Genomic DNA, 27,938 nt, shown 5'->3' with positions numbered 1-27,938 from the left:
AATTATTCATTATTTTTCCATCAACCCGAAAAGTGAAAACCAGAATTCTTCGATGATTAGTTACAATGTAGTTTAGTACACTTAATTAAATACAGATGTCTGATTTCAGCTTGATAAGTGGCCTACTATCATACATAGTGTATAAGAAATTAGAAGTTTATCATGTCTATCTGTAATAAAGGTGTTTTCGCATGGGACAGAATATGCTGTCCCAGATTTTTGCACCAAAACTTGCATGTGGATTTTGATGCAGAATGACTAGCAGAAGTTAGCTATTTTCAATTCAGCATCAAAATCCACATATTACCAGTGCAGATTTTGGTGCTGAATATTCCGCACGAGGGCATCTTCCGCAATGCTGCTGCAGAATTTTCTGTCCCATGGGAAAAGCACCCTTAAGGGTTTGTACTAGAATTAACTTTTATCACTTATCTATAAAAAAGGTGATAAAAGTTTGATGTGTGGTGCTAAAGGCCCATTAACCCTTTCCAATCCACTGTCTGACGTCTAAAGACATTATGATTTAAGACTGTGCAGCTCCAATGTTGGAAGATGCCCGTTGGGGGTTCTCTTACTGTATAATGCCAGCCTCTCTACCATTGGAGCATGTTACCTAATGCAGTATTGGCTTTAGCCAGCATATAGCGCCGTTGAAGGTGGCAGAAAAAGAGTAAGCCCCCTAGGAAAACCATGATACAAATTGGATTAGAAAGGGTTAACTGGGGATAAATGTCATGCAAATGATGCCCAACACTCGTTCCTGTGTGTACTTGCTTCCGTGCTGCTGCACAGGAGCAAGTATTGCTGGCTCGCTCACAGAGTATTGCTGGCTTGCTCACAGAGCAGCTAAGGATTTTATGCAGCTTAAAATCCTGAAAAATGATCGTTCAGTGTAAATAGCAGCCGTTCAGTACTGAACGTCCACTGTTTTAAGTGAATGGAAAGGGGTGGGGGAGAGCGAGGAGAGAAATCTTCTCCAGCTGTCCCGGCCCACTGCTGAGTGAGTCAGCACTACTAGCTCCTGTGCAAGAGCACGGGAGTGAGAACACACAGGGACAAGTGGCGGGCATTGTTTGCCCAACATTCATCCTGTGTAAATGGGCCTTAAGATTCTCACCATTCCCAAGAACAGAGGTCCCATGTCCCCCTCCTCCTCACTGTGAACTTACTGTAACCACATCATAGTAAAAAGGGGATTTAATGTGCGATGACCACGTATACCCAGTGCTTCTCTATTCACTTTTAATGATACAGGAAACAGGCAAACATAAGAGCTCGGCTACTTCCATAAGCCACATTTAAATGAATGGAGTGGTAGCAGTACATGCATGACCATTGTTTCATTTAATGTCATGCCACTGCAGGTGGGAGAAGAGGGGGTCATCAGTCGTCGGTCAAGAGGGGGTCATTTTTCATGCTGATTTTCATCAAAAATTGCTGATAACTTTGCTGTGTGGGCAGGTGTGTTATCATGATGAAAGAACCAGTCACCTGTTTACCCGCACAGTGTTGAATGTTAAGTAATTTTTGATAAAAAAAATGGTATGACCCCCTTGCCTCACCTTCCGTATTAACCTGATCTCACTCTGTGCAACTTTTTTTTACCAGTGCTTTGAGAAGTGGTAAAGGAGACAAAATTTCACAGCTGCATGTTGTTTGTATGAATCGGCCATCATGACATAGGCGAAAAACTGAACAACTTGATAAAAACAAGAATCACTGGAGCCTTATGTAACCTTCCTCAACAATGTCGTCTGGCATACCGCCTCAGAAGGCTTCTGCAAACATTGACCTAGCAACAGAAGTCTGTACTAGTGATGCCTCACCCACCAGAAGAAGATTCCTGTTTTTTGGAGGGGAGCCCTTTGTATTTGTAGGGAAAAGCTCCTGACATACTTCCAATACAAGCCTGTGACTTATCGCAGCATGCCGATGTAGCGTAGTTTAACTTACTTGTGATAACTTGCTGCAACAACTTATCTTAACACAACAAAAGGCCATTGAACAGCTATTGAAAGGGCAAATAAACTATGGCACTGACATGTTAAACTTTGCTAGATCTGTATAGGCACACATTGGGATAAACTGTGTATAGGGCCCTATTGTAAAAAATATATACCACATGGTATACTTTCCTTATTGTGTACTTTTCTGTGGAATAGCAGTCTACTTTGCTTTACCTCACTTTTTTGTGGTATACCAATGCATATCAGCCCAACGGAGGCCAAAATACATTTTTGGTTTCCATTGGGTGAATAGAGTCCTATGGATATGCTTAATGTGTACTCTGAGAGTTTTACTCTAAAAGCCTACATGCTAAGTATTCATCACTAACATGATGTACGGGATCCAAGCAAACAGTCCCATAGTTATATGGCTGCTCAAGCTGTGGAATCACTCTAAAATCACTTCTACAGCACTGCTCAGTTTTAGACCGGGCTCACATGAGTGTCTGGTCACAGCGTATAACACGTGAGTTTTCCATGTGAAATACCCTGTACCAATCTCCCATAGGCTGCCATGTTGTCACTCATGTGACTTGCGCGAGATACTCAAGGAAAACCGCAGCATGTTCTATCTTGGCGTGTATCATGCTCGCATACACATCAAGATAATGCATAGCAATTGGCGTCATGCAGCAAGTATGGAATGTCATTGCGCACTTGGTGCGTGCCGTGCGTGTGTTTCTTGGGAGAGGCATGCAGCAAATTATGGCCGTCTGAACCCCACCTAAGCCTAATGGAAAATCTTCTACTTAGCATTTTATGTTGTACTGGTATTTCCAAGCTACAATGCATAAAAGAGACAAAGTATATAACTTGCTACTGTTTCATACACTTCAGTTTGATGAGATGACTTTCTCTGATTCTCACTGAGTACATTATCTGTTTTAGCTTAGATGTGCTCTTTTGGGAGCTTTGGAATTTATTATTTAGTCTTAACAACTTAGTCCTGATCCAAATAAATTGCGGTGGAGCGGTTACGATGTTGGGTTTGAATATACAGACTTGTGGATTGAAGTCTGTCTCACCACTTACATTTTGGCTGACAAGGAACTAAGTATTCCCCGGTAGCCTTAACTACTAATTCCATAAAAAACAAATACTTTATGGTATGCTAAACATTTATAGTTTCTCATACTAGCAATTTTAAAATGCTGTTTTTGTGGAAAACGCGCACATTTTTATTGTTGTTGGGATCCATTTCTTGAGTCTTTGGTGTCATATACAGTAGAATCCCAATAGTCAAGCTCCTGAGCAATCCATCTATCTTTATCCATTTAGTCGGGGCGACTCTCGGGCACTTTATGGATCAGTTATCCCCACGTGGTTCTGCTTTCTACAGCTTCTTTCAGTTCGATCATTTGCATGTTGGTGTCGGCTCTGATAGCATCAAGCCGGCACGTTCTTTGGTGGCCAGGTCTTCTTTTGCCGCTGACCACTCCAAGCATTATTGATGTTTCTAATGAATTAGTTTGCATTATGTGGCCGAAGTATGAGACTCTTTGTTTCATAATTTAGCCCTCCAATGAAAACTTTGGTTTGCTTTGGTCTAGGACTGTTATGTTCTTGATCTTGGCCGTCCAAGGAATTCATAGGAGTTGCCTTAAGCAGCAAAGTTTGAAGACATCAATCTTCCTTTGGTCCAACTTTCGCAACCGTAAATTGTGATTGGGAAGATGCTGAAGAATGAGCTACTAGAATGGATGATCGTCTAAGATAAATAAAGCTCAAAGCAATTTTTTGACACATGGAAATGAAAAACTGCTATTAGTGTATGTATATATTTATATATCTAACTATCTCTCTCTCTCTGTATATATATATATATATATATATATATATATATATATATATATATATATATATATCATATGCGCGCTTTCCCAGCACATGACATGATTGTTAATCTATTTTCACTCAGCCTTGCAGTCTGGATGGTACCTTGTGCAGAATGTTGCCCCCCCCCCCCATAAGAAAGTAACCATATATTTTGTACTGATAGACAGTCTGCCTGTATTGTGTTTGTGCAAAAAACAAAAAGGTAGCAGTATACCCACACCAAAATAGCTAATTGAATAAGTACTGTACCAGAACCAGTCTCAAAACCTAAATTCAGCACCAGAACCAAATTCATAACAGAGATACTGCACACACCAACCTCAGTACATAAATACAACACCAGAAACAAGCTCAAAATATAAATACAATACCAGAACCAAGCTCAGTACATAAATACAGCAAGAACCAGCCTTGGTCTATAGATACAATGCCAGAACCAAGCTTATAGCATAAATACAGCTACAGACTATAGAACCAAGTTCATACCATAAACACAGTAGCAGAATTAAGTGACTGTGTGTAGATCACTGATGGTCTAAAGGTGGTGCCTGAGAACATTCCGAAATGAAGAGACAGAGCCAGGGGGATAATGATTCATGTAGCTCCACAAGATGCTACTGAACCAAGGAAGAAGATCATTTACCTGGGTGAACTTAAAAGAAGCAATTGCCCCAGCCTACATCTGCTTGCTGCCCCTCCTACAAGTTGGTGGCCAGTGCCCTCTGTGACAACATATTTCGTACATAGCTAAGACTGACCATGGTGTCCAACCTACAAACGGGCGAGCACGATATCTGGCTGTGAAACTAGTCCTGATATCGTGCTCGTGAACGTGTGATTTACCCATGGATGCGGGGCGTTTTTAAGGCAAAAGTGCCTTGCGTAGCATATGTGAAGTTCCGATCCTCTTGCGCAAGATAGAGGATCATAAGTGTTTCCCATTGATTTCCTTTGACAACATCGCATCGCATTCCCATTGCACAGCATTCAAGAGCCATGCGATGCAGTAAAAGTCCCATTCAAATCAATAGGTGATGCATTCCAATGGACGGGAAGAAACAGGACATGCCGCAATTTTTCCTGCATTGCATCGCTCATGTACATGACTCTATTCAAAAGAATGGGGTTCACATTCCCGTGAGATTTGTGAGTGTTGCAAAGCACAATTCTCCTGCAAGTTTCTCAGCAGTGTGAAAGCAGCCTTACTGTTATGGCATTATTTTCTCCGTATTGATGATAATACGGGCAGCTAGTTTTTCGCTGTCACGCCCCCGGCAGTTGACTGCGCTATATGCTGGAGCTCACTTTGCTAGTGATTTAGCTGGCATTTCCAAGGGAGCAGAAATGTAATCCTTTCTTCCACATTCTCAGTGTTCCACAACACATTTTGGAAGCTTATAAATAAATAACAACTGATCCAAAAGTTAATTTCTAAGGGGAAACTGGTTGCCAAATTTAAGTTTAGGCTAAAATATAATAATAACATTGTGTTAATGTGCCCCGTGCTCCAAAAGCAAATTGAAACCATTCTGGTCAAAGTGCATATAAATTGAAAGCCATAATATGATATTGGTTTGGATGTATCCAGAATGAATGTTAAAGAGACAGCTCTACAAGCCAAAGCTCAGAGGCAAATATCTGAAAATGGGGCAGTCAATACAAAAACGCCAGCATACAGTGCATGACATTTCTTCTAATAGTGTGTTGCGTCTTTATATACAAAAATCGTATTCATTGTATAATGAAAAGTAATACAACTTTCTAGTATGCTAAATACTTGAATTTTTAACTGTTTTTAAGATCTCTGCATTAATGACTGAAATCAAAAGGGGTATCGTCACTCCTTAAGGAGAGCACTTAGGAGGTGAGTGCGGAGACCTATAAGGCCATTCATGCTCCTCTGGGAAATATATGCAAATAAGGAAGATGGAACAATATCTCTGCAGCGCCACTGGTTGGTAGCATTCCTGCAAATCAATGTCCAACCCTTTATACAGGTCTTTAGAAAAATTATTGGGAATTGAAAAACAAGCCAGAATCCATACAAAGAAAGCTGTTTCGGGATGTTTGGCCCTATCAGTGTGCAGTAGGATCCTGGCTTGGACTTCCTTATTTGCATATATTTCCCAGAGGAGCATGAATAGCCTTATAAGTCTCCTCACTCACCTTTTAGGTAATCTCCCTAAGGAGAAATAATACCCTTCCCGACCCACGTCATAGGCCTCTCACTAGCCAAGCCAGAAACCTACTGCACACTGATGAGGGGCAAAAACCCTGAAACAGCTGTCTGTGTATGGATTCTGGCTTGGTTTTCAATTCCAAATCATGATTTCAAAGACCTATATAAAGTGTATGTTAGCACTCAGAATACAGACATCTTACTACAGCTCCTAATGTACAGAGGGTGTTGTCAACTGGACACAATATTCCAGATGAGGTCTGACTAAGGAAGAGTAGAGGGATATAATTACCTCCCGTGATCTAGACTCTATGCTTCTCTTAATACATCCCAGAATTGTGTTTGCCTTTTTTATTGCTGCATCACACTGTGGACTCATGTTCCGCCTGTGATCTATTAATATACCCAAGTCTTTTTTACATGTGCTGCTGCTTATCCCAATTCCTCCCATTCTGTATTTGCTTTTTCATTTTTCTTGCCCAGATGTAGGACTTTGCATTTCTCCCTGTTAAATACCATTTTGTTAGTCACCACCCACTGTCCAGATCTTTATGAATCCCCTCTCTCTCTCTCTCTCTCTCTCTCTCTCTCTCTTCTCCAGTGTTAGCTATCCCTCCTAGCTTTGGGTTGTTGGCAAATTTGATCAGTTTCCCCTTAATTCCCTAGATAATTTATAAAAATGTTGAACAACACTGAGCCTAGGGCAGATCTTTGTAGTACCCCACTTGAGAGATTCTTCCAATTGGATGTGTAGTCAAAATAATTTTAGACCAAATCTCAAAATTAACACTCCAGACCCCTATAGTCATTCAGACCCCATATATCTAAACTAATTTAGACCCCAGATCAAACCTTTAAACTAATTTAGACTACAGCCAGACCCTTAAACACCATTTTCCTCATCTAATCTTCGTTCAGCATTGATGTTAATAATATGCACCACAATTTGAGAATACTGTATGTGGTACATCTGCCTGCCTAGAATACATAACTTAAGGAATGAGGTACTGTAAGTATAAGCAGGCTGACAGTGCCTACATTGTAGAATAACACAAATCCATTGGTACTCCTATTATAAACACTGTGCGCCACAAGGGGGAAATACTATAGAGCTGCTGCAGCTCAATTGAGCCTTCATGAAGTTCATATGGACACCCAATAGCTCTTTTAATGTCTATTGCACATAGAAACACATTGTGTTCTTGGGTGTAAAACATGAGCACTAACTGCTGCTACCCAGCCAATGTATAGTAGTCTGGCCTGGGTATAATTGCCGCATGAGGGTCTAAAAGCTGATAGTATTGGTGCACACTGGATGACCTACCATCATAGATGCATTGGAGAAGACACCGCCTCCCTGTAATACATCTATGACAGCACTTCTGCAAGGTCCTGAGAGCTGTTGTCCCTGGTCCTGATTCAGACCTTGTTCCAACAGTGGAGTACTCCTGCTATAGCCATTTAGAGCTCGTTCACATCAGTGTCGGAAGTTCCGTTTAAAACCTTCATCACTGATTTCCTCCAGAAAATAGGATGAAATAGCTCAGCGAGCTGCAAAATTTTGTCCTGGAAATTCCAACATAATGACGGACTGCTGGCCAGAAATGGAACAGACCTCATTATAGTCAATATGGGGGGCTCAGTTTAGTGCCGTTCGGCCAAGGGGTGCTGGTCTCCTGCTTCCATGCAGAGCAGGAAAAAGGAACTCTCAAATGCTGATGTGAACAAACCCTTACAAAGACATTAGACTGTATCATCCTCATAATGAAAAACAACTCATTGTTCTCTGCCAAGATCTTCACCAGAAGAGCCCTTAGACCCTGAAACATGCAGAACAAAATCAACATATAGATTCTTTTCCTAATACCCCATAATTACAAATTCTGGATCATTACATAAAGGTTTTATTAGGTTTGCATAACTAGGTGGATACAATGTAAGTCACTTTGACTCTTGTGATAGCATTCATAGAATTATTCTAAGGAATCACTGGTTTCCGACTCTTATACTCAAGATTGTCCAGTCCATTGTTAATAACTGCCTAAATAAGGGTTCTTTTACATGGAACAATTATCGGTCAGATTCTTGATGGATCGTGCAAATCTGAATAATAGTTCAGTTCAAGCGCTGTCAACAATAAGTGATGAACGATAACTTGTTCGCTTATCATTCATCGTTCAGTTAGTGCAGGCATAAAAAAAATCAAACGACGACCGACCTGTGTAAACAGGCAGTTGTTCATCTACGAATGATGGCCTGTTTACTATGAATGCAGTGTGAAAGCACAGGAGCGATTATCGCTGGGATGACTGTCAGGTGCTTAAGTGGCCCATGTAAAAGGACCATAAGACACTGGCACTTCCTGAATACATCACTTACCAAATCTTACTGTATAGTTGTGGAAAATGTTCGGGAAAGTACCTCTTCTAAGCAAGGTTCTGGTTTTAGACATAATTTTTTAAGACTGTGTTTACATTGTGTTGTGGTTTTTGTTTTACCCATAGCAGAGCGAACATCACCAGCAACTGATAGACCCCACTGAGTTACAATTGGATTTTCTGTTAAGGTGTCCATCGTGTTATTGTCAAATATGACGGAATCTGTGATAGAGGCTCCAACAGATATGTGAATACTGTCTTACAGTTAGATTTAGCTATAGCTTTAGGTAAGAAACATTTGAGGGTTAATTTGACTAAATGACAATAGGTGGGTACTACACGTTATGGGTACGTTCAAGTATGAACCGTGCAACACTTAGATTTTCAACAGGGTTTTCCCATGACGTAAAACTACTTCACAGCCACTCTGTCCATCCTGACTGCTGCTGACCAGGACTTGTGACTGCTACAGCCAATCACTGGCCACAACAGTAGCCATATATAGTCAGTGATTGGCTGCAGCAGTCACATGTCCTAGTCAGCAGCAAAGAGGAAGGACAAAGTAGTTATGAAACAATTTAAACTTATGTAGAAAACCCTGTAAATTGGTTTCTGCCTTATCCACAGTCTTTATCAGTTAAGGAACTGTCTGAATAGTAGAATTTATGCCACGTAGCAATTAAATATTGCCACTTCCATGTACATAGTAATTATCTAGATTGAATTTAGTGAAACCATGTAAACCCCCCTTTATTCATTATAGGGGGTTGCCATCACTTTGTCCTAAGAATGAAGCGACCAAAGCATTGGGTCTCTTGATCAGCGCCATGCTGTAATTTCCTGCACATTGGGTGGCTGGGAGTGCCGCTGTACCGTGAAAAACTGTGAATGGGCCACAGAGCTAAAAGGAATATTGCAGGCCTTTCATTCTCAGTATTGATCGGGGTCCCATAGGTTGGACCACCACCATTTAGAATGGTATGGCATATTATAGTGATATGCCAAAACATTCAATAATAAGAAAAAGCTCTTTAATGGAAGACTTTCTTTACTACTAGTTTATAGATATCCTTCATGGAAATTTATGGTTACTGGAAATTCTATAGCCAAACAACAAATTTAGTGCTACACATTGTAAAAGTGTCTAAACTTTCACTATTTATAACATAAAACTTGGGAAGATTTCTTCCTTGTAATGGAAAAGTGGCTTTACCACAAGACGCAACTGTTTTCTTGAAAGTATTGCTACTTTCCTTTAATAGTTTATCTAAGAATTGACAGCTCCTGTTATGCAATTATGGCTCATTTCCCATTGTGAGCTATAAAGCATATGGCTTTACTTTATTGTGTAGTTGCCTGGTTCCATTTGTATACCATATGACATGCACAAATGAGGCACACTTGAAAGAGTACCATTATAATGCATCTTGCTTTTTAAATGTCTGTGGAAAGTATTCTGGAAACAGTCTTAAGTGCTTTTATTTAGCATGCAGTGCCCTGCCTGCAAGTCTATGTCTTAGTTTTACCTACAGTCTCATGAAAACGCTCCGATAACATCATGACATCAAAATGAGCTGTGCCACATGGCAAACTCAACACGCTGCATCTCCATACTGACCCTATTATAGTGTTTTCTTCTTGTTCTATTTGCAGCTTCAGACCAAAAAAATTGCATGTTTTCTTCTGCAATGACTTGATGTTTTTCAAGGAATATGCAACTACAACTCCTAATATGTCATTGAAGTCTGGTAAAGCAATTCCCCTCTTACTCCCACCTACCCCAAACTGGAGAGTCACAGCATGTCTCAGACTGCGGTTAAATGGGTTAAATGTCAAATATCAACACTCACACAGACGAGAAGGAATTCCTGACCGTTACCCACTGTCACACAAAACAAACTGATCGACTACAAAGCAAACCTAACATGAATGATAATATCACAGAGAAGTAATTTCCTTAGTAATCTTATTCTCCTCATTAATAAAAATTAAGGCAATTGACGGACATGAAGCATCTACAGTGTATAAAAAAATTGACACATGACATGTGAAGAACTTTGAAGAACTTGAGTTTAGATATTGGACTGTGATACCAGCATAGTCCCATACATAAGCAACTATATAAAGTCTACCAGTAAACATTGTACTGCATAGTTAGAAGACCTCTTGCCCTGGTCTGGTCAGAAAGGTCTGGAAGAAGGTATGAAGTACACCACATCCAGGTAGCCCTACCTTCGTATCCACTTGCCAGGTACAAATTCAGGGTGAAGAGCCAAAGTATGTACAAAGAAGTCCCCATGACTTTAAAAACAAGTCCTTCTGTAGACGTAGATTAAGTGGGAAAGGAAGTATAAAGACACAGACAGAGAGGAAAGAATTCTACACAGTCTTAAAGCTTCAGGCAAGAAGCAAGATACCGCAAGTTTTTTTTTTCCTTGGAGAACTGAAACTCTGCCAGGAAAAAGGGGGGAGTACAGCAATCCCTTATTGGACACAGCAGATTCCCTACACAAATGTACTAGAAGACTCTTCGGCCGGGGCTATGTCCTAAGTTTTACTTTGATCAAAGGGAGGCCAATGAATTGAATGAAACCTACTGCTTTATAGAATTTGCTTGTGATGGAATGTAAGCTATTTGCCATGTCTGTAAAATTAGTTTCAGTAATGTTTGCATGGAGGGGGGTGTATTTCCTCTAGGATTGTACACAGACAAAGTTTTCCGAAGATGTTTACGTTGGAAGGATGCCAAATAAAAGTAGATGCGTTCTCGAGACTCGAGACATTTTCAACTGACTTCAGATTTGGTTTAATTAATCATCATGTTTACATATTATTATATATTGTGTGATCTAGCGGAACATTGTGACTGAATGATGACACACCATATTCATGAGGATAGTAGCAGAGTAAGGTCGGCTGCACACGGGCATAAGCGTATTTGCACGCGCCTAAGCGCTGCATATTTTCAGAAGGAACCATGTTTTTTTGCGTGTGCATCACCATATTTAACTGTAATTTTTGCGCCCGCAAGGCATGTTCATTTGTGCGGCAAACAAATACGTATTGATTGGGATGGCTAAGGAGTTCCAGACGTGTTCTTTTTCCAGCAGAGTTACGTAGTGTTTAAAGCCTCTCCTTGCGTATTGCGGGCATATTTGTGCACACCCCCCAATGACTTCTAAGGGGACCTTTGGTGCGCAAATATGCAGAAAAGTAGAGCATGCTGTATTTTTTTTTTGTGTGACCGAAATGTGTGCACAAAATACAGAAATTTGATTTTTTTTCCTTGCGTATTGTGTGCGTAAAGTTTACGGAATTGCATGAAGAAACACCATAGTGTTTACAGTAACAGTCAGTAAAGCTGTAAGGAGAATGGTCTTAAGAGTAAATGTTTTCATGGATTCAATTGTTTCAAATAGGGCCTGTGTGATGCAATTTAACCCCTTATGAACCCAGTTGTTTTGTACCTAAAGGTAGGTAAGGGTAAAGTCCCCTGGTGCAAGCATGACTGGCTCCTCGGGTAACGTCACATCATGACATTTTCTTGGCAGACTGTTTTTGCGGGGTGGTTTGCCAGTGCTTTCCCCAGTAATTTTTTACCCTCCAGCAAACTGGGTACACATTTTACCGACCTTGGAGGGATGGCTGAGTCGACCTTGAGCCGGCTACTTGAACCACGCGGGGATTGAACCTGCAACCTTCAGGTCGTGAGCGAGAGTTTAGGACTGCATTCTACTACCTTAACACTCTGCGCCAGACGAAGCTTGGGGACCAGACATTTTTGAAGGATTTTACCCATGTTTGGTTTTACTTCCCTCTTTATTTGTTTCCTTCAGCTACCAAAATTACTTTTGCTGCTTTTTTTCCCCGTGACATTTAGGGCTATTTCCTTAATATATTTTTAATCAACCTTTTTCCCCGTTTTTTTAGGGGGTAAAAGGCTAAAAAATTACTTTTTCAACATTTATAGTTTTTTTCATTACTAAATTTACGCTAAAATAAAGTATGGGAATGGGTTCCTCATGTTGTTTCGGATGTTTTGATATATCATATGTATGGTTTTGGATTAAAGGGCACATACGGCAACTATAGGATATCCAGAAAACATGACCTGTTGGGGTGCCCTGAGGACTAGAGTTCGGAAACACTGCTCTAGAATCAACTTGAATACAACAATCTGAAAGACATAAGTTATTTGTTAACAAAGCTAAAAACATTTTCCAGAGTTTTGTGTAGATTGTAACTGATATTTTTATTGACTGTTAAGCAGGGTACATACCAAGAATTGAGAAAACCCATTAAATGTTAGAATTCTCCTCTCAAGTGCCATGCCATTAAGTTAAGAGTCTTCACCTAAGGATAATAAGTCAGCCCCTGCAACAAAAGGATGTTAACTTGTGGAAGGATCCAAGCTTATGAAACTCCGAGGATTCTCAACCAGGTGAGCCATGCCCTCCTGGATGCTATGGATTTTGGAATGTGGACCCACTGGGCTAAGCAACCAGCCTGGTTTTTATACCAGACCGGGTGACTGGCAGCTGACCCCAGCAGAAGGTGTACCTACAGAAGGGTAACTAGCCCTAAGGTAATCAGGGAGATGGAAGGGGCCCTGCCTACAAGCAGGGTAATCGCCACGATAAGGGTGGCCCCGTGCTGGAACCTAGGGCCTGACTAGCCCTGACAGAAAACAGGGATGAAGCACTAAAACACAGCAATTAGGACACTGCACAGAACTAACTTACTACAAAGATGAGAATGAAGCACAAACAGAAAGGAAATGGATACAGATACAGAGAAAAGGCAAAGGAACAAACGGGATAAGCAGATAAAGGTCAAAATAGACTTAAACAGTGCAGAGACGACTTAGCAGTGGAGTGACCAGAGGAACCACCAATACTGAAGCAACCAGGAAGTGGACCAGCTCAGCCTAAATAGGAAAGTGATTGCCCATTAATCCAATAGCTGAGCTGAGAGGCAGAGAACTGGTTAACCCTCTCAGTGCTGAAAACAGACATGGGTTACATATGCACAGGAATAGCAGAATGATGCTTGTGGCTTCCCGAAACTGCAAGAGGGCAGCAGACATGAGCAGCAGACCTTACACTGGGATAAAAGGGGGCTGTGAGAATGACCCTCCCCTCTCCCCTCATATTTTCTTCAGTACTGCCAGTATCAAGAATATTGGGACAAAGCCATAGGCAAAACTAAAGCTCCATTCCTAAGCTAACACATCTACTCCTGATAGCTTCTCGCTGGGATTCATGGAAAAAATAGTTTTGGCTTCCTGTTTGCCCTTGTACCAAGTAAGTCTATTTGGGGCTCTCCCCATAGGCAAGCGATCTTCTGAAAAAAATGACAGTTTCAGAATCCATTCTCCTGGTTTGAGGTCATGTCAACTGAGGAAATCCACCTTCTAGTTCTCCCTTCCCTCAATGACCTGTGGAGCCCAGGGATGTTATACTTACTTCCTTTGTTGTACTCCCGATGCAAGTGCTGAAAGCCAACACTCAATGCATTGAGTGGTGCACTAAGCAGCTCTGCTCAATGCACTGCAATGGCGGTTTTGAGCGCTGACACCGGGAGAATGACAGGGGAGGAAAGTATAACACTGATATCCTCGGACTCCACAGGTCATCTATTTTCAGCCCATAAGCTTAGCTCATAGGGCTAAAACTAGGTGACTGATTCCCTTTAAGTCTTTTAGGTTGATAATAGAGATGAGCGAACGTACTCGTTTCGAATAATTACTCGATCACCGCGATTTTCGAGTACTTCACTACTCGGGTGAAAAGATTCGGGGGCGCCGGGGGGCGGGGGGAGGCGTGGCGGAGCGGGGGTTAGCAGCGGGGAACAGGGGGAAGCCCTCTCTCTCTCCCTCTCCCCCCCACTCCCCGCTGCAACCCCCCACTCACCCACAGCGCCCTGAATCTTTTCGCCCGAGTACGGAAGTACTCGAAAATCGCGGTGCTCGGGCGAAAAAGGGGCGTGGCCGAGTAGGTTCACTCATCTCTAGTTGATAATGGTTTGGAAAGAACAATTAGATTTTTTTTCTGCATAGTCCAGGTTTTTGCAATTTTTTTACTTGAATAAAGTGTCCACTGACTCCCAAGCTCTCTTCAGAAAATTCTACATTTTTGTTCAAAAGGATCTTTAAGAAGACCCAGGTCATCAAAAGGTAAAGCTAACTTCCTGGAAACCTTGGAAATGGTTATGTCAATTTTGGGGACATTGTCCTAATTAGCTGAAACTTCATCAAACGGATATTTTCTCTTAACCCTTCTAGAGCCGAAATTTCTTTTATCTGGTTTCCACCATTCCATTTTTAATTAGGGACAATACATCGAAAGGTCCAGTGCCTATGGCTTTCGAGTTCCTCAAACATAATGTCCTGCATTGAGAGAGGTTACTTAGGCTCCTCACTTTCCATTGTTGTCTATCAGTATCCTCAGCCAGAAAGCAGAGGCGGACTCCTCCTCAATCTTCTCCTTCTCAATACAAAGAGAAACAGAAAGGCATCGGATAAAATTTCTTCTTGTTCTGACTCCACCTCTTCCTCATTCGAATCATTGTGGGCATAAGAACTACGTCAGCTTTCTGAAGTTCAAGGTCCCTCCCTATCATACACATTCTACTAAACTGAGTTCTTAAATTCATATATAATTAATGTTTGGATTTCTTTAAAGAAGGATGGGGACTCTTTCTTATAATGTGCCAATAATTTGGACTTACATGATGCAGATTCTTCATTCTTTGCTGTTACTAAAGCTTTTTAGGCCTTTACTATAATAAAACATAGAAACCCATGCATACCCTACTACACTGTTGGAAAGTACCGATGGTGGAGCTGGATCTTGATTCTTAGGAGTTTCTCGGACTAGGTCTTCTTATAATAGCAGATGTTAACCAGCTAGTTCAAATCTGAATCAGCAGACCACAAACCATGGGTTGACCTGCTAACAGTGGAGCTTTTAAAATTAAAAAAAATGCCCATCTCTTTCCAGTGTCTTGAAGTAACTATGCATCATCTGACACCATCTCCTGGTCACTTTTTCTGATGACATAATCAGCATCCCTCCAGAAGTGACATGGCCGGTGACGCCTCTGGTGGAAGTTTCCTTTCTCTTCAGCCATGCTATCTTCGCCATATTGTTGGCGATTGGAAGTGCCCTCCACATTATGTCCAGAGAGCTGTCTGCACCCTTGTCTGCTTCATCCACTGACCTGGAGCATTGAGAGGTCCTCCAGTGGATTCTCGCAAGGCCTGTGAAATCCAATGGGGGAACTGCCACCTGACAACTGCCAGGTACCACCAGGAAAGCAGGAATATCTTCTTTTCACCCTGACGGATCAGGATCTGCAGGTGTTCCTCCAAAGACAGGAAGCTACTGATGCAATGGAGAGGCCCCAACCTTTTATCTGCAGGTTTCGTGTCTTGAGGGTGGATCATCTCTCACTTGGTGATGTCATCGGTAAAGGAAAAAATATATATATTTATGTCCTCAAAGGATTAAATTGAATGAGGCTGAGCTGTGATACTAGATATAGCCTATTCACAACAATGGTGCTATATATGGTAGAAACAATCAGACTGACTTTTCTTTTATTCTGTGCAGCTTTTTTAGCCAAAGTCAGAAATATTTACAACCTACATTCGGTATCCTATCTTCTCTAGTACTACAACCTCTGCATCCTCTAGATACACTCCTGCTTATATGCTGCATTTTGTCACTTCATTGGTCAAATCATTCACTATGTGCAGTAGAAAAATTAGGTCTTAAATAGTATAAAATACTCAGATTTCAAAACCATTTCCTGACAATAAACTGAAATATTGGTAAAATAAATGCCAATGTTCAGGAAAAGTAATAGGCAAGAAAAGTATGTGCAAGAATACCCAGCCAGCCGTAAGACAGGAATGTACAACACAGACACAGTAACATGATGTGGCACAGGAAGCAGGATGTGCGCTTGTGAAACAAGTCTGTAATTACTTTGACTGAGACCAGTCTCATAGTGGGAACAGATACTAATGACAAGGTTATACAACTACAATTATGATACAAACATATCTTATTGACAAGTAGAATTGTTGTGCCTGTTTTACCATAAGTCATTATGGCTTAGTGTACACAGCGCACCCCTGTTGCACAAATACAGATATAGTATGGCCACACTGGTCATTTATATAGGAAGTTAGAACTGGAGCAAAAGTTGTCACTTTTGAATTAGCTTCTCAGCAGCTGATGGTAAGCTTCAGACAAAATGCCAGTTACTTTTTTTGAGAAGTTTATACAAAAACCAATAAAGCTCCAATTCTTGCTGTCATTTCCAAAAATATAAGCACTAAAACTTAATAGAAAATCGGCAATATCTCTGTAAGACAAAAACAATGAATTCTCATTGCTTTAGTTTCTGATTTAATAATACACTGAACAAACACTGCATTAGGAACAGCTACTCAGTAACGGGTTGGTCCACCTTTTTGGCTATCATGGCTTTCAGATGTTGGGCAACAGATTGCACAAGGTGGCGAACACCCTCTATACTGAACTCGACCCATGCTTGCTGCAGCAACTCGGTCAGTTTGGGCTTATTTTGTGGATAAGCTAGAGATCTCACAGCCCTTTCCAGCATATGTTCAATGGAGCTACAGTGCAGTGAGTTTGGGGGCCAAGGCAGTCTGGAAAATGCATTGTCATGTTCCTCCAACCACTCTCTAGTGATCTGAGCTCAAATACATAGACTGTTGTCCTGTTGAAAGAGGGCACTGTGGTCAGGGAACACTTCTAGAAGACACGGGTGTAGATGATCAACTAACAGGTCCCTGTAGTGTTCATTAGAGATGAGCGAGCATACTCGTCCGAGCTTGATACTCGTTCGAGTATTAGGGTGTTCGAGATGCTCGTTACTCGTGACGAGTACCACGCGGTGTTCGGGTTACTTTCACTTTCTTCCCTGAGAAATTTGCGCGCTTTTCTGGCCAATAGAAAGACAGGGAAGGCATTACAACTTCCCCCTGCGACGTTCAAGCCCTATACCACCCCCCTGCAGTGAGTGGCTGGCGAGATTAGGTGTCACCCGAGTATTAAAATCTGCCCCTCCCGCGGCTCGCCACAGATGCATTCTGACATTAGTTCAGGGAAAGTGGTATCTTGGTGGAGCTGCTATAGGGAGAGTGTTAGGAGTATTTTAGGTTTCAAGAACCCCAACGGTCCTTCTTAAGGCCATAGAAATCGCAGATCGCACCTATGTGCGATCTGCGATTTCTGTTCTCTTCTCTATATGCGCTCAATGGGGCCGGCGGCAGCAGCGCCGACCCCATTGAGAACATATAGAAGACAAATCATTCTTCTCTGCCACACGTGCCTTCAGCCAATCACAGCCAATGACAATGATGTCATTGAATGGCTGTGATTGGCTGAAGGCACGTGTGTTTCTGGAGGCGGGGATTTCCAGCCCTGCGTCCAGAAAGCAATGCTCTGCTGGAGACCAGGAGGGAGCGACAGCCTGCAGCAGCGCCGCAGAATGCCAGAAGTGAGTAATGATTTTTATTCTTTGCTCCACTGTATTACCGGCGTATAAGGTGACAGTTGGGGGGTCGTCTTATACGCCCCGTCGCCTTATACGCCGGTATATATTTTTATTGTAACACATTTCTGGATGAATTGCAGGGAAGGGCTTATATATTTAAGCCCTTCCCGACAATTCATCCTGCGATCGCCGGCAGCCCATTGCTTTCAGTGGAACCTGCTGTATTGCCAGCTCCATTGAATTCAATGGGCAAACATCGTTCTTCTCTGCCACAGCTGTTACAGCTATGGCAGAGGAGAACGATCTTTACGCTGACAGTGCGGGGGGGGGGGGGCACTCTTGCCGCTATTGTGGCTTAATAGTGGGACCTGTGAACTTGAGATGCAGCCCAACATGTAGCCCCTCGCCTGCCCTATCCGTTGCTGTGTCGTTCCCATCACTTTCTTGAATTGCCCAGATTTTCACAAACGAAAACCTTAGCGAGCATCGTCGATATACAAAAATGCTCGGGTCGCCCATTGACTTCAATGGGGTTCGTTACTCGAAACGAACCCTCGAGCATTGCGAAAAGTTCGTCCCGAGTAACGAGCACCCGAGCATTTTGGTGCTCGCTCATCTCTAGTGTTCATCATTCAAAGATTATCGTATGATGACCAAACAGTCCTAAGTCATGACAACAGGTCATGTTTCAGGATTTCCTCAGTATTGCACGGGTGATGTAATTATTGTCAGTGCCTCAGACATTGTTGCAGGTGTTCTTACTATAGGATATCCTAAAAACATAACCTGTTGGGGGTTCCTGAGGATTGGAGTTGAGAAACACAGATCCAGACAACCATCTGCCATGTGTCCAAGGTCTATTGATGTCTTTCCTGGGCCATTGTGAGGCGTTGTTAGTGATAATGTAAGGTCATTAAGGGCACCCTTGTTGTTCTTCAGTTACTGAACTCCAGTTGATGCAAGGTACGTTGCATGGTCATTGTGGAAATTTGTCTGACCTCCCCCATTGTTGTACTGCTGTATCAGTTGGCCTTCTGTGGCATGTTGTTGCTGAAATATTAGATGTGCAACTAGACGATCGGCTCTAGGATCAACAACATGTACGTCTGCCACTGTGATCTTCTGTTGAATGTCAATACATGGTTCAACCAGTTATGATACAGTCTTGATACTGTGAACAGCCAACAAGTCTGTTTCAAAAATATTGGCACCACATGTCCAGGCACTGACAATCTGCCTGCGCTCAGAGTCACTTGATTCACCATGTTTAGCCATGACTGCCAAATGTTAGAAGAGATCGTGATATGGCCATCACGTGGTACTGCATTACTGATCACAAAATGCTACCTCAGCTGTTCCTAATGCAATTATCGTTCAGTGCATATTGCCATCTTCATGTTTTGAAAAAGTTCAGATCCTAATTATCTTTTAGCCACATGTTATCACAAGGCCTTGTTTAAGTACTAGAAATGGAATTTGCACAGAAGCAGCAACCGAGGCTGCTATGGGTCAAGAGAGGATTTGACACAAAGAAGGGATGGCTAACAGTGGTGAAGAGAGAGAGGGGATTCAAAAAGATCTGGACAAAATTGAACGATGGGTTGTGAATAACAGAATGGCATTTAACAAGGAGAAATGCAAAGTCCTACATCTGGGCAAGAAAAAAAAACACATAAAATTGGAGGAATTGAGCTAAGTAGCAGCACATATGAAAAAGACTTGGGTATACTAATAAATCACAGACTGAAAACGAGTCAACAATGTGATGCAGTAGCAAAAGAGGCAAACACAATTCCAGGATGTATTAAGAGAAGTATAGAGTCTAGATCACGTGAGGCAATTATCCCCCTCTACTCTTCCTTAGTCAGACCTCATCTGAAATACTGTGTCCAGTTCTGGACACCCCACTTTAAAAAAGACAGTGACAAACTGGAGCAATTTCAAAGAAGAGCTACCAAGATGGTGAGAGATTTGCAAATCATCCTATGAGGAACAGTTAAAGAATTTGGGAATATTTAGCTTGTAAAAAAGAAGGCTAAGATGAGACCTAATAGCAGTCTATAAATATCTGAAGGGCTGTCACAGTGCAGATTAATCAGACCTATTTTCATTTGCACAAGCAAAGGCTAGAAGCAATGGGATGAAACTGAGAGGGAGGATACACAGATTAGAGATATTAGTAAAAAATTTCTGACAGTGAGGGTGAACAATGAGTGGAACAGGTTGCCCGTACTGGTGTATTATGTCGCCACCGGAAGTAAGGGGTGGCGACATAATACAGCTGTCAAGAATATCTACTAACGTCCCCAGCTGCTGATTGGCTGGGGGCGTGTTGAATCCCCCAGGAGCACAGTGCTGATGCTGGGAGCAGAGGCAGAGGAGGTAGACGACAGCGGGCATTGCCGTTTTCAAACTGCAGAAGCACAGTGGGGAGGCCCGGCATGAGGAGAGGCTGCGGCGGCAGCAGGAGCACTGGCAGCACCGGCGACAGAACGAAAGAGCCGCTGGCAGTGGCAACTGGAGGAGACCCGACGGCAGCAGAGCCACAGCTGATAGCAGCAGAGTCTGCATTGAATTTTGCATGCCCTGGAGGTTTAGGATTAAGGTTTATTTTCCTGTTAGGCTTACATATAATGTAAGCTTAACACGAAAACAAACCCTAAGCCTCCAGGCCAGGCAAAAATCCATGCCGACGCTGCTGCTAGGAGCCTTGAGAAATCAGCCAATTGGGAGCTAGGGGCATGACAGGGGCGTTCCTCCTGTTAAACCCCTTGCTTCTGGTGGTGTCAAGGTACACGAGTACCCAGGTTGCCACAGGAGGTGCTGAGTTCTCCTTCAATGGAAGTGTTTAAACAGAGACTGGAATTATTTAGTGAATCCTGCATTGAGCAGGGGGTTGCACCCACTGACTCTGGAGTCCCTTCCAACTGTACAATTCTATGATTCCCTTGCTCATAACCCTTTCTAAAGGCATCTAAAAGGCATTCTAGCCATTCATTTCTGCGGGGGATAGAAAAAAAAACGGATCTCTAGAAGATAGAGTGCGTAGAAATGAGAACCAGCACTGTGAGGACAAGCCCAAAACCAATCTATGACCCTTTAGTGGCAATATATTTAAACTGGTTTTCCCAATAATTACAATTGCTTCACAGCCACTCTGTTCTTCCTGGTTGCTGCTGACCAGGACATGTGACTGCTACAGCCAATCACTGGCCACAAAAGTGACCTTCTATGGCCAGTGATTGGCTGCAGCAGTCACATGTCCTGTTCAGCAGCGACCAGGAAGTACAGAGTGGTTGTGAAGCAATTTTAAGTTGTGGGAAACCCCTTTAACAGCTTTTTGGAGAACATGTATCCGTCAATAGCTGTTTCTTCTAACAATATAGCCAATATCATAGGAAGCCAATGAATCTATAATTACACATCATTAGACTTTCTGTTCATACCTTCCCAATTAAGAAAATATTTGACGGCTTCTATTTTACAGGATTCAAAGTCCACATTGGGATAAATCACTCCAGTGTATATACTGTAAAGTGTCTCTTGTAACTGGATTTGTGAAGAATCCTCAGTAATGTATTCAAGAAAGGAAGCTGGAATTGGCAACTGATTTGGTTTTATATGCAGCCTGCTGGCAGCTGGACAGAGGCTTAGTTTGTGAGCAATGGTATAAGCAAATAGAAAAAAATACATTGCCATTCATTCATGGAAAGCAAGGTTTTTCTTCCACCTCACACAGGATATCATCGGCATGCTGGGATGTATGTGCTGGAGAAGCTGATTCATGAAAACTAAATTCTATGCAGTTGAGCAAAGAAAGTTCAGTTCCCTGCATACTGGGTGCCTGATGTCAATGCAGCCTTAACCCCATAAGGACCAAGCACAGTGAATTTACAGCACTTGGTCCTGGGCTTTAATCCCAGCTGATAGTATAAAATACGGCGCGGGATTAAAGTTGCTGTTCCTGCAATCTAGCAGCATCAGGTTGGGTCCTCGGCTGTTAGTCACAGCTGAAGACATGCAGGAGAGCTGCGTCAGCCTTCTCATTTACAGGCTATGTAGCGCTCAATGAGCACTGTGTAGAGAATAGAGAAAGCGGAAGTGTTACTTCTGCTATTCGACCTGGCGATCACATGACCACAGGCTGTTTCCTGTCACACCAGAGCTGCAGGGTCCTAGCAGACCCAGATGAGCTCTGTTAGTGACTACTGTCACTACAGGGGGAGGTTTAACCTGTAACTGGGGCTGCTATGGATGCTGCTCCTATGGATGCCCCAGCTGCAGTGGAAAAGTGTGAAGTGAAAAAAAGACAATGTGAATGATCCCCAGAAGTCTTATATGACTTCTGGGACATAGATGTTAAAAAAAAAAAGTTTTAAAAATTATATATATTACTGCTGATGCCAACCAAAACATTTGTCATATGCGCCTTGTAATCAGAGACAAATTATATATCAAAACGTCTGAAATAAAAGGCGGAACCCATCCTCATACTTTACTTTAGTGTAAATATATTAATTTTAAGAATAGACTATAACATTAAAAAATATTTTTTTTTTATTTATTTACCCCTAATAAAAAAAAGTCAGTGGAAAGGATATAAAAAAATTGCAAAAATTCTGGTAGCTGAAGAAAAAAAAATAGGGCAGTAAAACCAACACATGGGTAAAACCCCTAAGGTGTCTGGTTCTTTAGGACCAAAACAGCCTGTTCCTTAAGGAGTTAAAAAACACTCCTGAAAAATTGATTTACTGTGTTAAACCTACTGAAGTGTAGTGACAGGAATACATGGCACATGGCTAGAAGTCCCTCTTTGCCCGTTCAGGCCCTGCACTGGCATCATGCACCGTATCAGCTATTCATAGGGGCAGGCATGCTGCCTGCAGTGTTACATAAAGGGGTATGGTGTATATGGTATATATTCTAGCGTGCCATATAGACAAAATAGAAAAAAAAACACTTGTCAAAACTACGTGTGATTTTCAGTAAATTGCTTCGGTTCATCAATATTTTTTTTTTTTTGCCTAGTAATCACAGGTGAAACATGTTTTTAGAATGTTTCACCTGTAATTACTGTTTGGACAGAAATTGAATCAATACCGTAAATGCAGCAACTCACAGTAAGAAGCACAGAGTTTTGCAGTGTATTATTAATCCAAGTGGCACACGATGATGTCTGTTGGCATCAGAGAACACAGTGAAGCGCAGGGGCATCAGTAAATCGTGCCCGCAAGTGTAGGGGGTCTACTATCCTCTCGGTCACTGCAGCATTGAGGGCATGTGCAGTGCGATTATGGTTTGCGGTGCCTTTTTATTTGCATAGAGGAGCACGCTTACTGTTCAAGTCTGTTTGAGCAGACAGAAAGGTTCTTTTGATACTGCATGTCTGGCTCCACTCCAGTTCTCCAGACAAGGTTTGCAAAAAACTGCACAGGGATGGAAACCGGGATGGAACCATAGTGTTTAATATGTGAAGCGGAGACCTCTTAGGTCTCCATTTCATATGGGTCCTGCTCCCATTATTCTTTTTACCTGGACAGAAATGCCCCATCCTCTGCACTTTTCTATCCACCTAAAAAGACTGATTGGTCATGTCTCATTATACCTTTTTGCTTTCCATCCATGAGGGGCACAAGTGCCATGTATGACATGAGCAATGCAATTGCAAATGTGAACTAGGTTTTGTGTGAATGCTGAGAAAACACCTGCCAAGTATGCTGAACTATCGATAGGGCCCCATTCACCTGCTGTATGCCAACAAAGTACCCTTCAGTATACAGCAGGCTGGTATTGGTTGGGATTTGTTTTCCTGTATAGTAGACTACATCTTTTTTTTAACAAAAGAAGGCTAAAGGCCCATTTACACGGGACGAGTTCAGAGTTGTTAAAATAGTCACATTCCTGCGGGGTCTTCAACAATAGTCGCCCTGTGTAAATGCATGCAGAGACTGAACGACTGAGCGTGAGTTGTTCAGTCTTAGGGCGCCTACCCACTGGCGTTGCCAATTTTCGTGCGTGAAAAACGCAGCGTTTTTCGCGCCTTTTCCGCGGCGTTTTTCGTGCCTTTTTCGTTAATTTCCACTGACAATCATGGGTGCATTAAGAGAAAAATAAGGAGACATATGCAACTGACAGTTCCTATGTGAAAAATTGCAACGAAACGAAATAAAAAAACCAAATGGACAAGAACACATTCTATGCTAATTGCTCTTCAGAAAAAACGCAAAACGCAATTTAGCATCGCAGGAAAAAAAATCGCCAGAGGGTAGGCACCCTTAAGTTTCTGCATGCTGAAAACTGAATGACTAGCTATTCAGTGTAAACAGGAGTTGTTCAGTTCTGAACGTCTGTCTGCTTACAGTGAATGGAGGCAAGCGGAGGGAGAACGTGCCCCGGCCCGCTCTGTATGCCAGCGATACTATCTTCTGTGTAAATGCTTTGCCCATTTACCTTGCAAACTACCTGCAGCAGTTCGTAGGCCGTCTGCCTCTTCTCTCCTAAGCTGAGTAGTTTCAGCACGGCCTGCTGACGCTTGCCCACCGCTGTGCTGCAATGCCGCGCGACACCGACTGCTGGCGACGTGCTGCTGCTGCTGACACATCTTGATTGCGAGACAGAGGTTGCGTAGGAGGAGGAGGAGGGTGGTTTAGTGGAGGACGCATACACCGTCGCAGATACCACCACCGAGCTGGGGCCCGCAATTCTGGGGGTGGGTAGGACGTGAGCGGTCCCAGGCTCTGACTCGGTCCCAGCCTCCACTAAATTCACCCAATGTGCCGTCAGGGAGATATAGTGGCCCTGCCCACCTGTGCTTGTCCACGTGTCTGTTGTTAAGTGGACCTTGGCAGTAACCGCGTTGGTGAGGGTGCGTACAATGTTGCGGGAGACGTGGTCGTGCAGGGCTGGGACGGCACATCGGGAAAAGTAGTGGCGACTGGGAACCGAGTAGCGCGGGGCCGCCGCCGCCATCATGCTTTTGAAAGCCTCCGTTTCCACAAGCCTATACGGCAGCATCTCCAGGCTGATCAATTTGGCAATGTGCACGTTTAACGCTTGAGCGTGCGGGTGCGTGGTGGCGTGCTTGCGCTCGTGCTCAAACAGTGGCGCTAGCAACGTCTGGACGCTGCGCTGAAAGACATTGCTGGATGGGGCCGAGGACAGCGGAGGTGAGGGTGTGGGTGCAGGCCAGGAGACGGTAGTGCCTGTGTCCTCAGAGGGGGGTTGGATCTCAGTGGCAGGTTGGGGCACAGGGGGAGAGGCAGTGGTGCAAACCGGAGGCGGTGAACGGCCTTCGTCCCACCTTGTGGGGTGCTTGGCCATCATATGCCTGCGCATGCTGGTGGTGGTGCCTCCCCAGCTGATCTTGGCGCGACAAAGGTTGCACACCACTGTTCGTCGGTCGTCAGGCGTCTCTGTGAAAAACTGCCACAGCGTAGAGCACCTTGACCTCTGCAGGGTGGCATGGCGCGAGGGGGCGCTTTGGGAAACAGTTGGTGGATTATTCGGTCTGGCCCTGCCTCTACCCCTGGCCACCGCACTGGCTTGGCCTGTGCCCACACGATGACTTGGGCCTCCGCGTCCTCGCCCGTGTCCACTTCCTCTAGGCCTACCCCTACCCCTCAGCATGGTGTATTACCAGTAGTGCAGAAGGCCCTGGAGTATGTCAAAGAACTGCAGAGTGTTGCACTGTGAACTGCAATACAGCGGTGATTTCACAGCCCAGACAGAGCCAGGAAATAATTTTGCGCAAGCCTGCTGTAACACTTAGCTGGCTGTGTATGAATTTGGAGAACTACTACACCCAGCAGAGACCCAGAACACTGAGGACAGTGACAGGCAGCCCAAATAGATTTTTTTCCCCAAATTTTTTTGCAAAGGAGTATGTCAAAGAACTGCAGAGTGTTGCACTGTGAACTGCAATACAGCGGTGATTTCACAGCCCAGACAGAGCCAGGAAATAATTTTGCGCAAGCGTGCTGTAACACTTAGCTGGCTGCGTATGAATTTGGAGAACTACTACACCCAGCAGAGACCCAGAACACTGAGGACAGTCACAGGCAGCCCAAATAGATTTTTTTCCCCAAATTTTTTTGCAAAGGCCCACTGCCTAAATTCAATCAATATGTCTTCTGTCCCTGCCTAAGCGCTTCTGTCCCTGGAGTATGTCAAAGAACTGTAGAGTGTTGCACTGTGAACTGCAATACAGCGGTGATTTCACAGCCCAGACAGAGCCAGGAAATAATTTTGCGCAAGCCTGCTGTAACACTTAGTTGGCTGCGTATGAATTTGGAGAACTACTACACCCAGCAGAGACCCAGAACACTGAGGACAGTCACAGGCAGCGCAAATAGATTTTTTTCCCCAAATTTTTTTGCAAAGGCCCACTGCCTATATTCAATCAATATGTCTTCTGTCCCTGCCTAAGCGCTTCTGGCCCTGGAGTATTACTGCAGGGCGCAATGCTCTGCACGGCCGAAATACCAAAAAAAAAAAAAAAGTGCAACACTGCAAAAAGCAGCCTCCACAGTACCGCACACGGTTAGATGTGGCCCTAAGAAGGACCGTTGGGGTTCTTGAAGCCTAAAATACTCCTAACACTCTCCCTATAGCAGCTCCACCAGGATAGCACTTTCCCTCCTCTATGTCAGAATGCATCTGAGGCGAGCCGCAGGAGGGGCCGATTTATATACTCGGGTGACACCTGATCTCGCCAGCCACTCACTGCAGGGGGGTGGTATAGGGCTTGAACGTCGCAGGGGGAAGTTGTAATGCCTTCCCTGTCTTTCTATTGGCCAGAAAAGCACGCTAACGTCTCAGAGATGAAAGTGAAAGTAACTCGAACATCGCATGGTGCTCGCCTCTAGTAACGAGCATCTCGAACACGCTAATACTCGAACGAGTATCAAGCTCGGACGAGTACGTTCGCTCATCTCTAATCATTTTCTCTTAATCCGTTAAAATAACATACTTCCACCTATTCTATATGACAGAAACTAGAGCTAATAAAAATTTTTTTGTCATATTCATTTTTCTCACCCCAAAATTAGTAAGTTTACGAAACATTCTGAAAATTTTTTTTGTTGGCCAGTGTTAGCCATTTCAATTGGTGGGTAAAATGCTGCATGTATAATGCAAAGTTTTACAGCTGTATCACTGCGTATGACAAAGATTTATTATATTATGTCTCACGCATGCTGCCAATGCGTAATCTTCAATTTTTTTAAATTTCCCGCAATGTTGCTTAGCGACGTTGCGTATAAACACCGAACATAAGCACCCACAGAGAACAATAGGGTTCTATCACAGTAATACGTGATAAAATACAACATCCTGCATTTTTTTAACGCGCGCATTATATACAATGGATATGCGCAAGTGTGAATGGATCAATGAAAATCAATGCATTGTCATTGACTACATTCACCGCGTATTATGCGCGAGTATATTGCTGAATGAAATTACGCTCACGCGAGCCTGTCCTTATAGCGAGTATACAGACAATGCTGAACATTAGTGAGAGGTTCAGCTGTTTATGGAGGACCGAGGGTAATATTTCTGCCTCCTCGGAATCCCCTTTTAAGCTTCCAGTAATAAACACTGCATGAAATAACTTTTACCATTTGTAGACTTTATTTAGGTAAGAGGATAAAACATTGTTCTTTATGGAATATTTACAATGTGTTCTTCAAACCACAATTTACTGCAAGGGATAACAAAACCGTGAGTTTGGGGCGACGTAGTGTAACCCCAGATTGTGTACAAAAATATATATATATCTTCTTTTTACAACACTGAACAATTAAAGGCCACGGGAATTAAATAGATTTTCATTCACACATGATGTTTCTGCACATTACATGGTTATGCTTTACAGGAGCTTCAGTGTATCCACAATATCATGCACACAATATACAAAATTATAAATACATGTGCTTTACAAGCACTCCAGGTTAGAAAATTCACTTCTCATGTGTGGGGAACACAAGGGTGGGTGCACATCTCCGTCTG

At 43.0% G+C, this 27,938-nt stretch overlaps 1 protein-coding gene across 2 annotated transcripts in view; it reads right to left on the bottom strand.

Annotated features, from left to right (window-relative positions):
- Positions 1-10,823, bottom strand: part of SRPX (sushi repeat containing protein X-linked) — a 156,767-nt gene extending 145,944 nt beyond the window's left edge. The window contains exon 1 of one of the 2 annotated variants that reach the window (XM_066599953.1): positions 10,632-10,823. In XM_066599953.1, coding sequence (XP_066456050.1) covers positions 10,632-10,698 — 67 coding nt within the window. In that variant the 5' untranslated portion in view covers positions 10,699-10,823. The remainder of the gene's footprint in view (positions 1-10,631) is intronic. The other variant, XM_066599952.1, reaches the window with a different exon arrangement.
- Positions 10,824-27,938: the final 17,115 nt, after the last annotated feature.

This window comes from Eleutherodactylus coqui, chromosome 4, assembly GCF_035609145.1.
Source record: "Eleutherodactylus coqui strain aEleCoq1 chromosome 4, aEleCoq1.hap1, whole genome shotgun sequence".
NCBI lineage: Eukaryota > Metazoa > Chordata > Amphibia > Anura > Eleutherodactylidae > Eleutherodactylus > Eleutherodactylus coqui.
The sequence above is the reverse complement of the archived record's forward strand: the minus strand, read 5'-3'. Positions and strand labels throughout refer to the sequence as shown.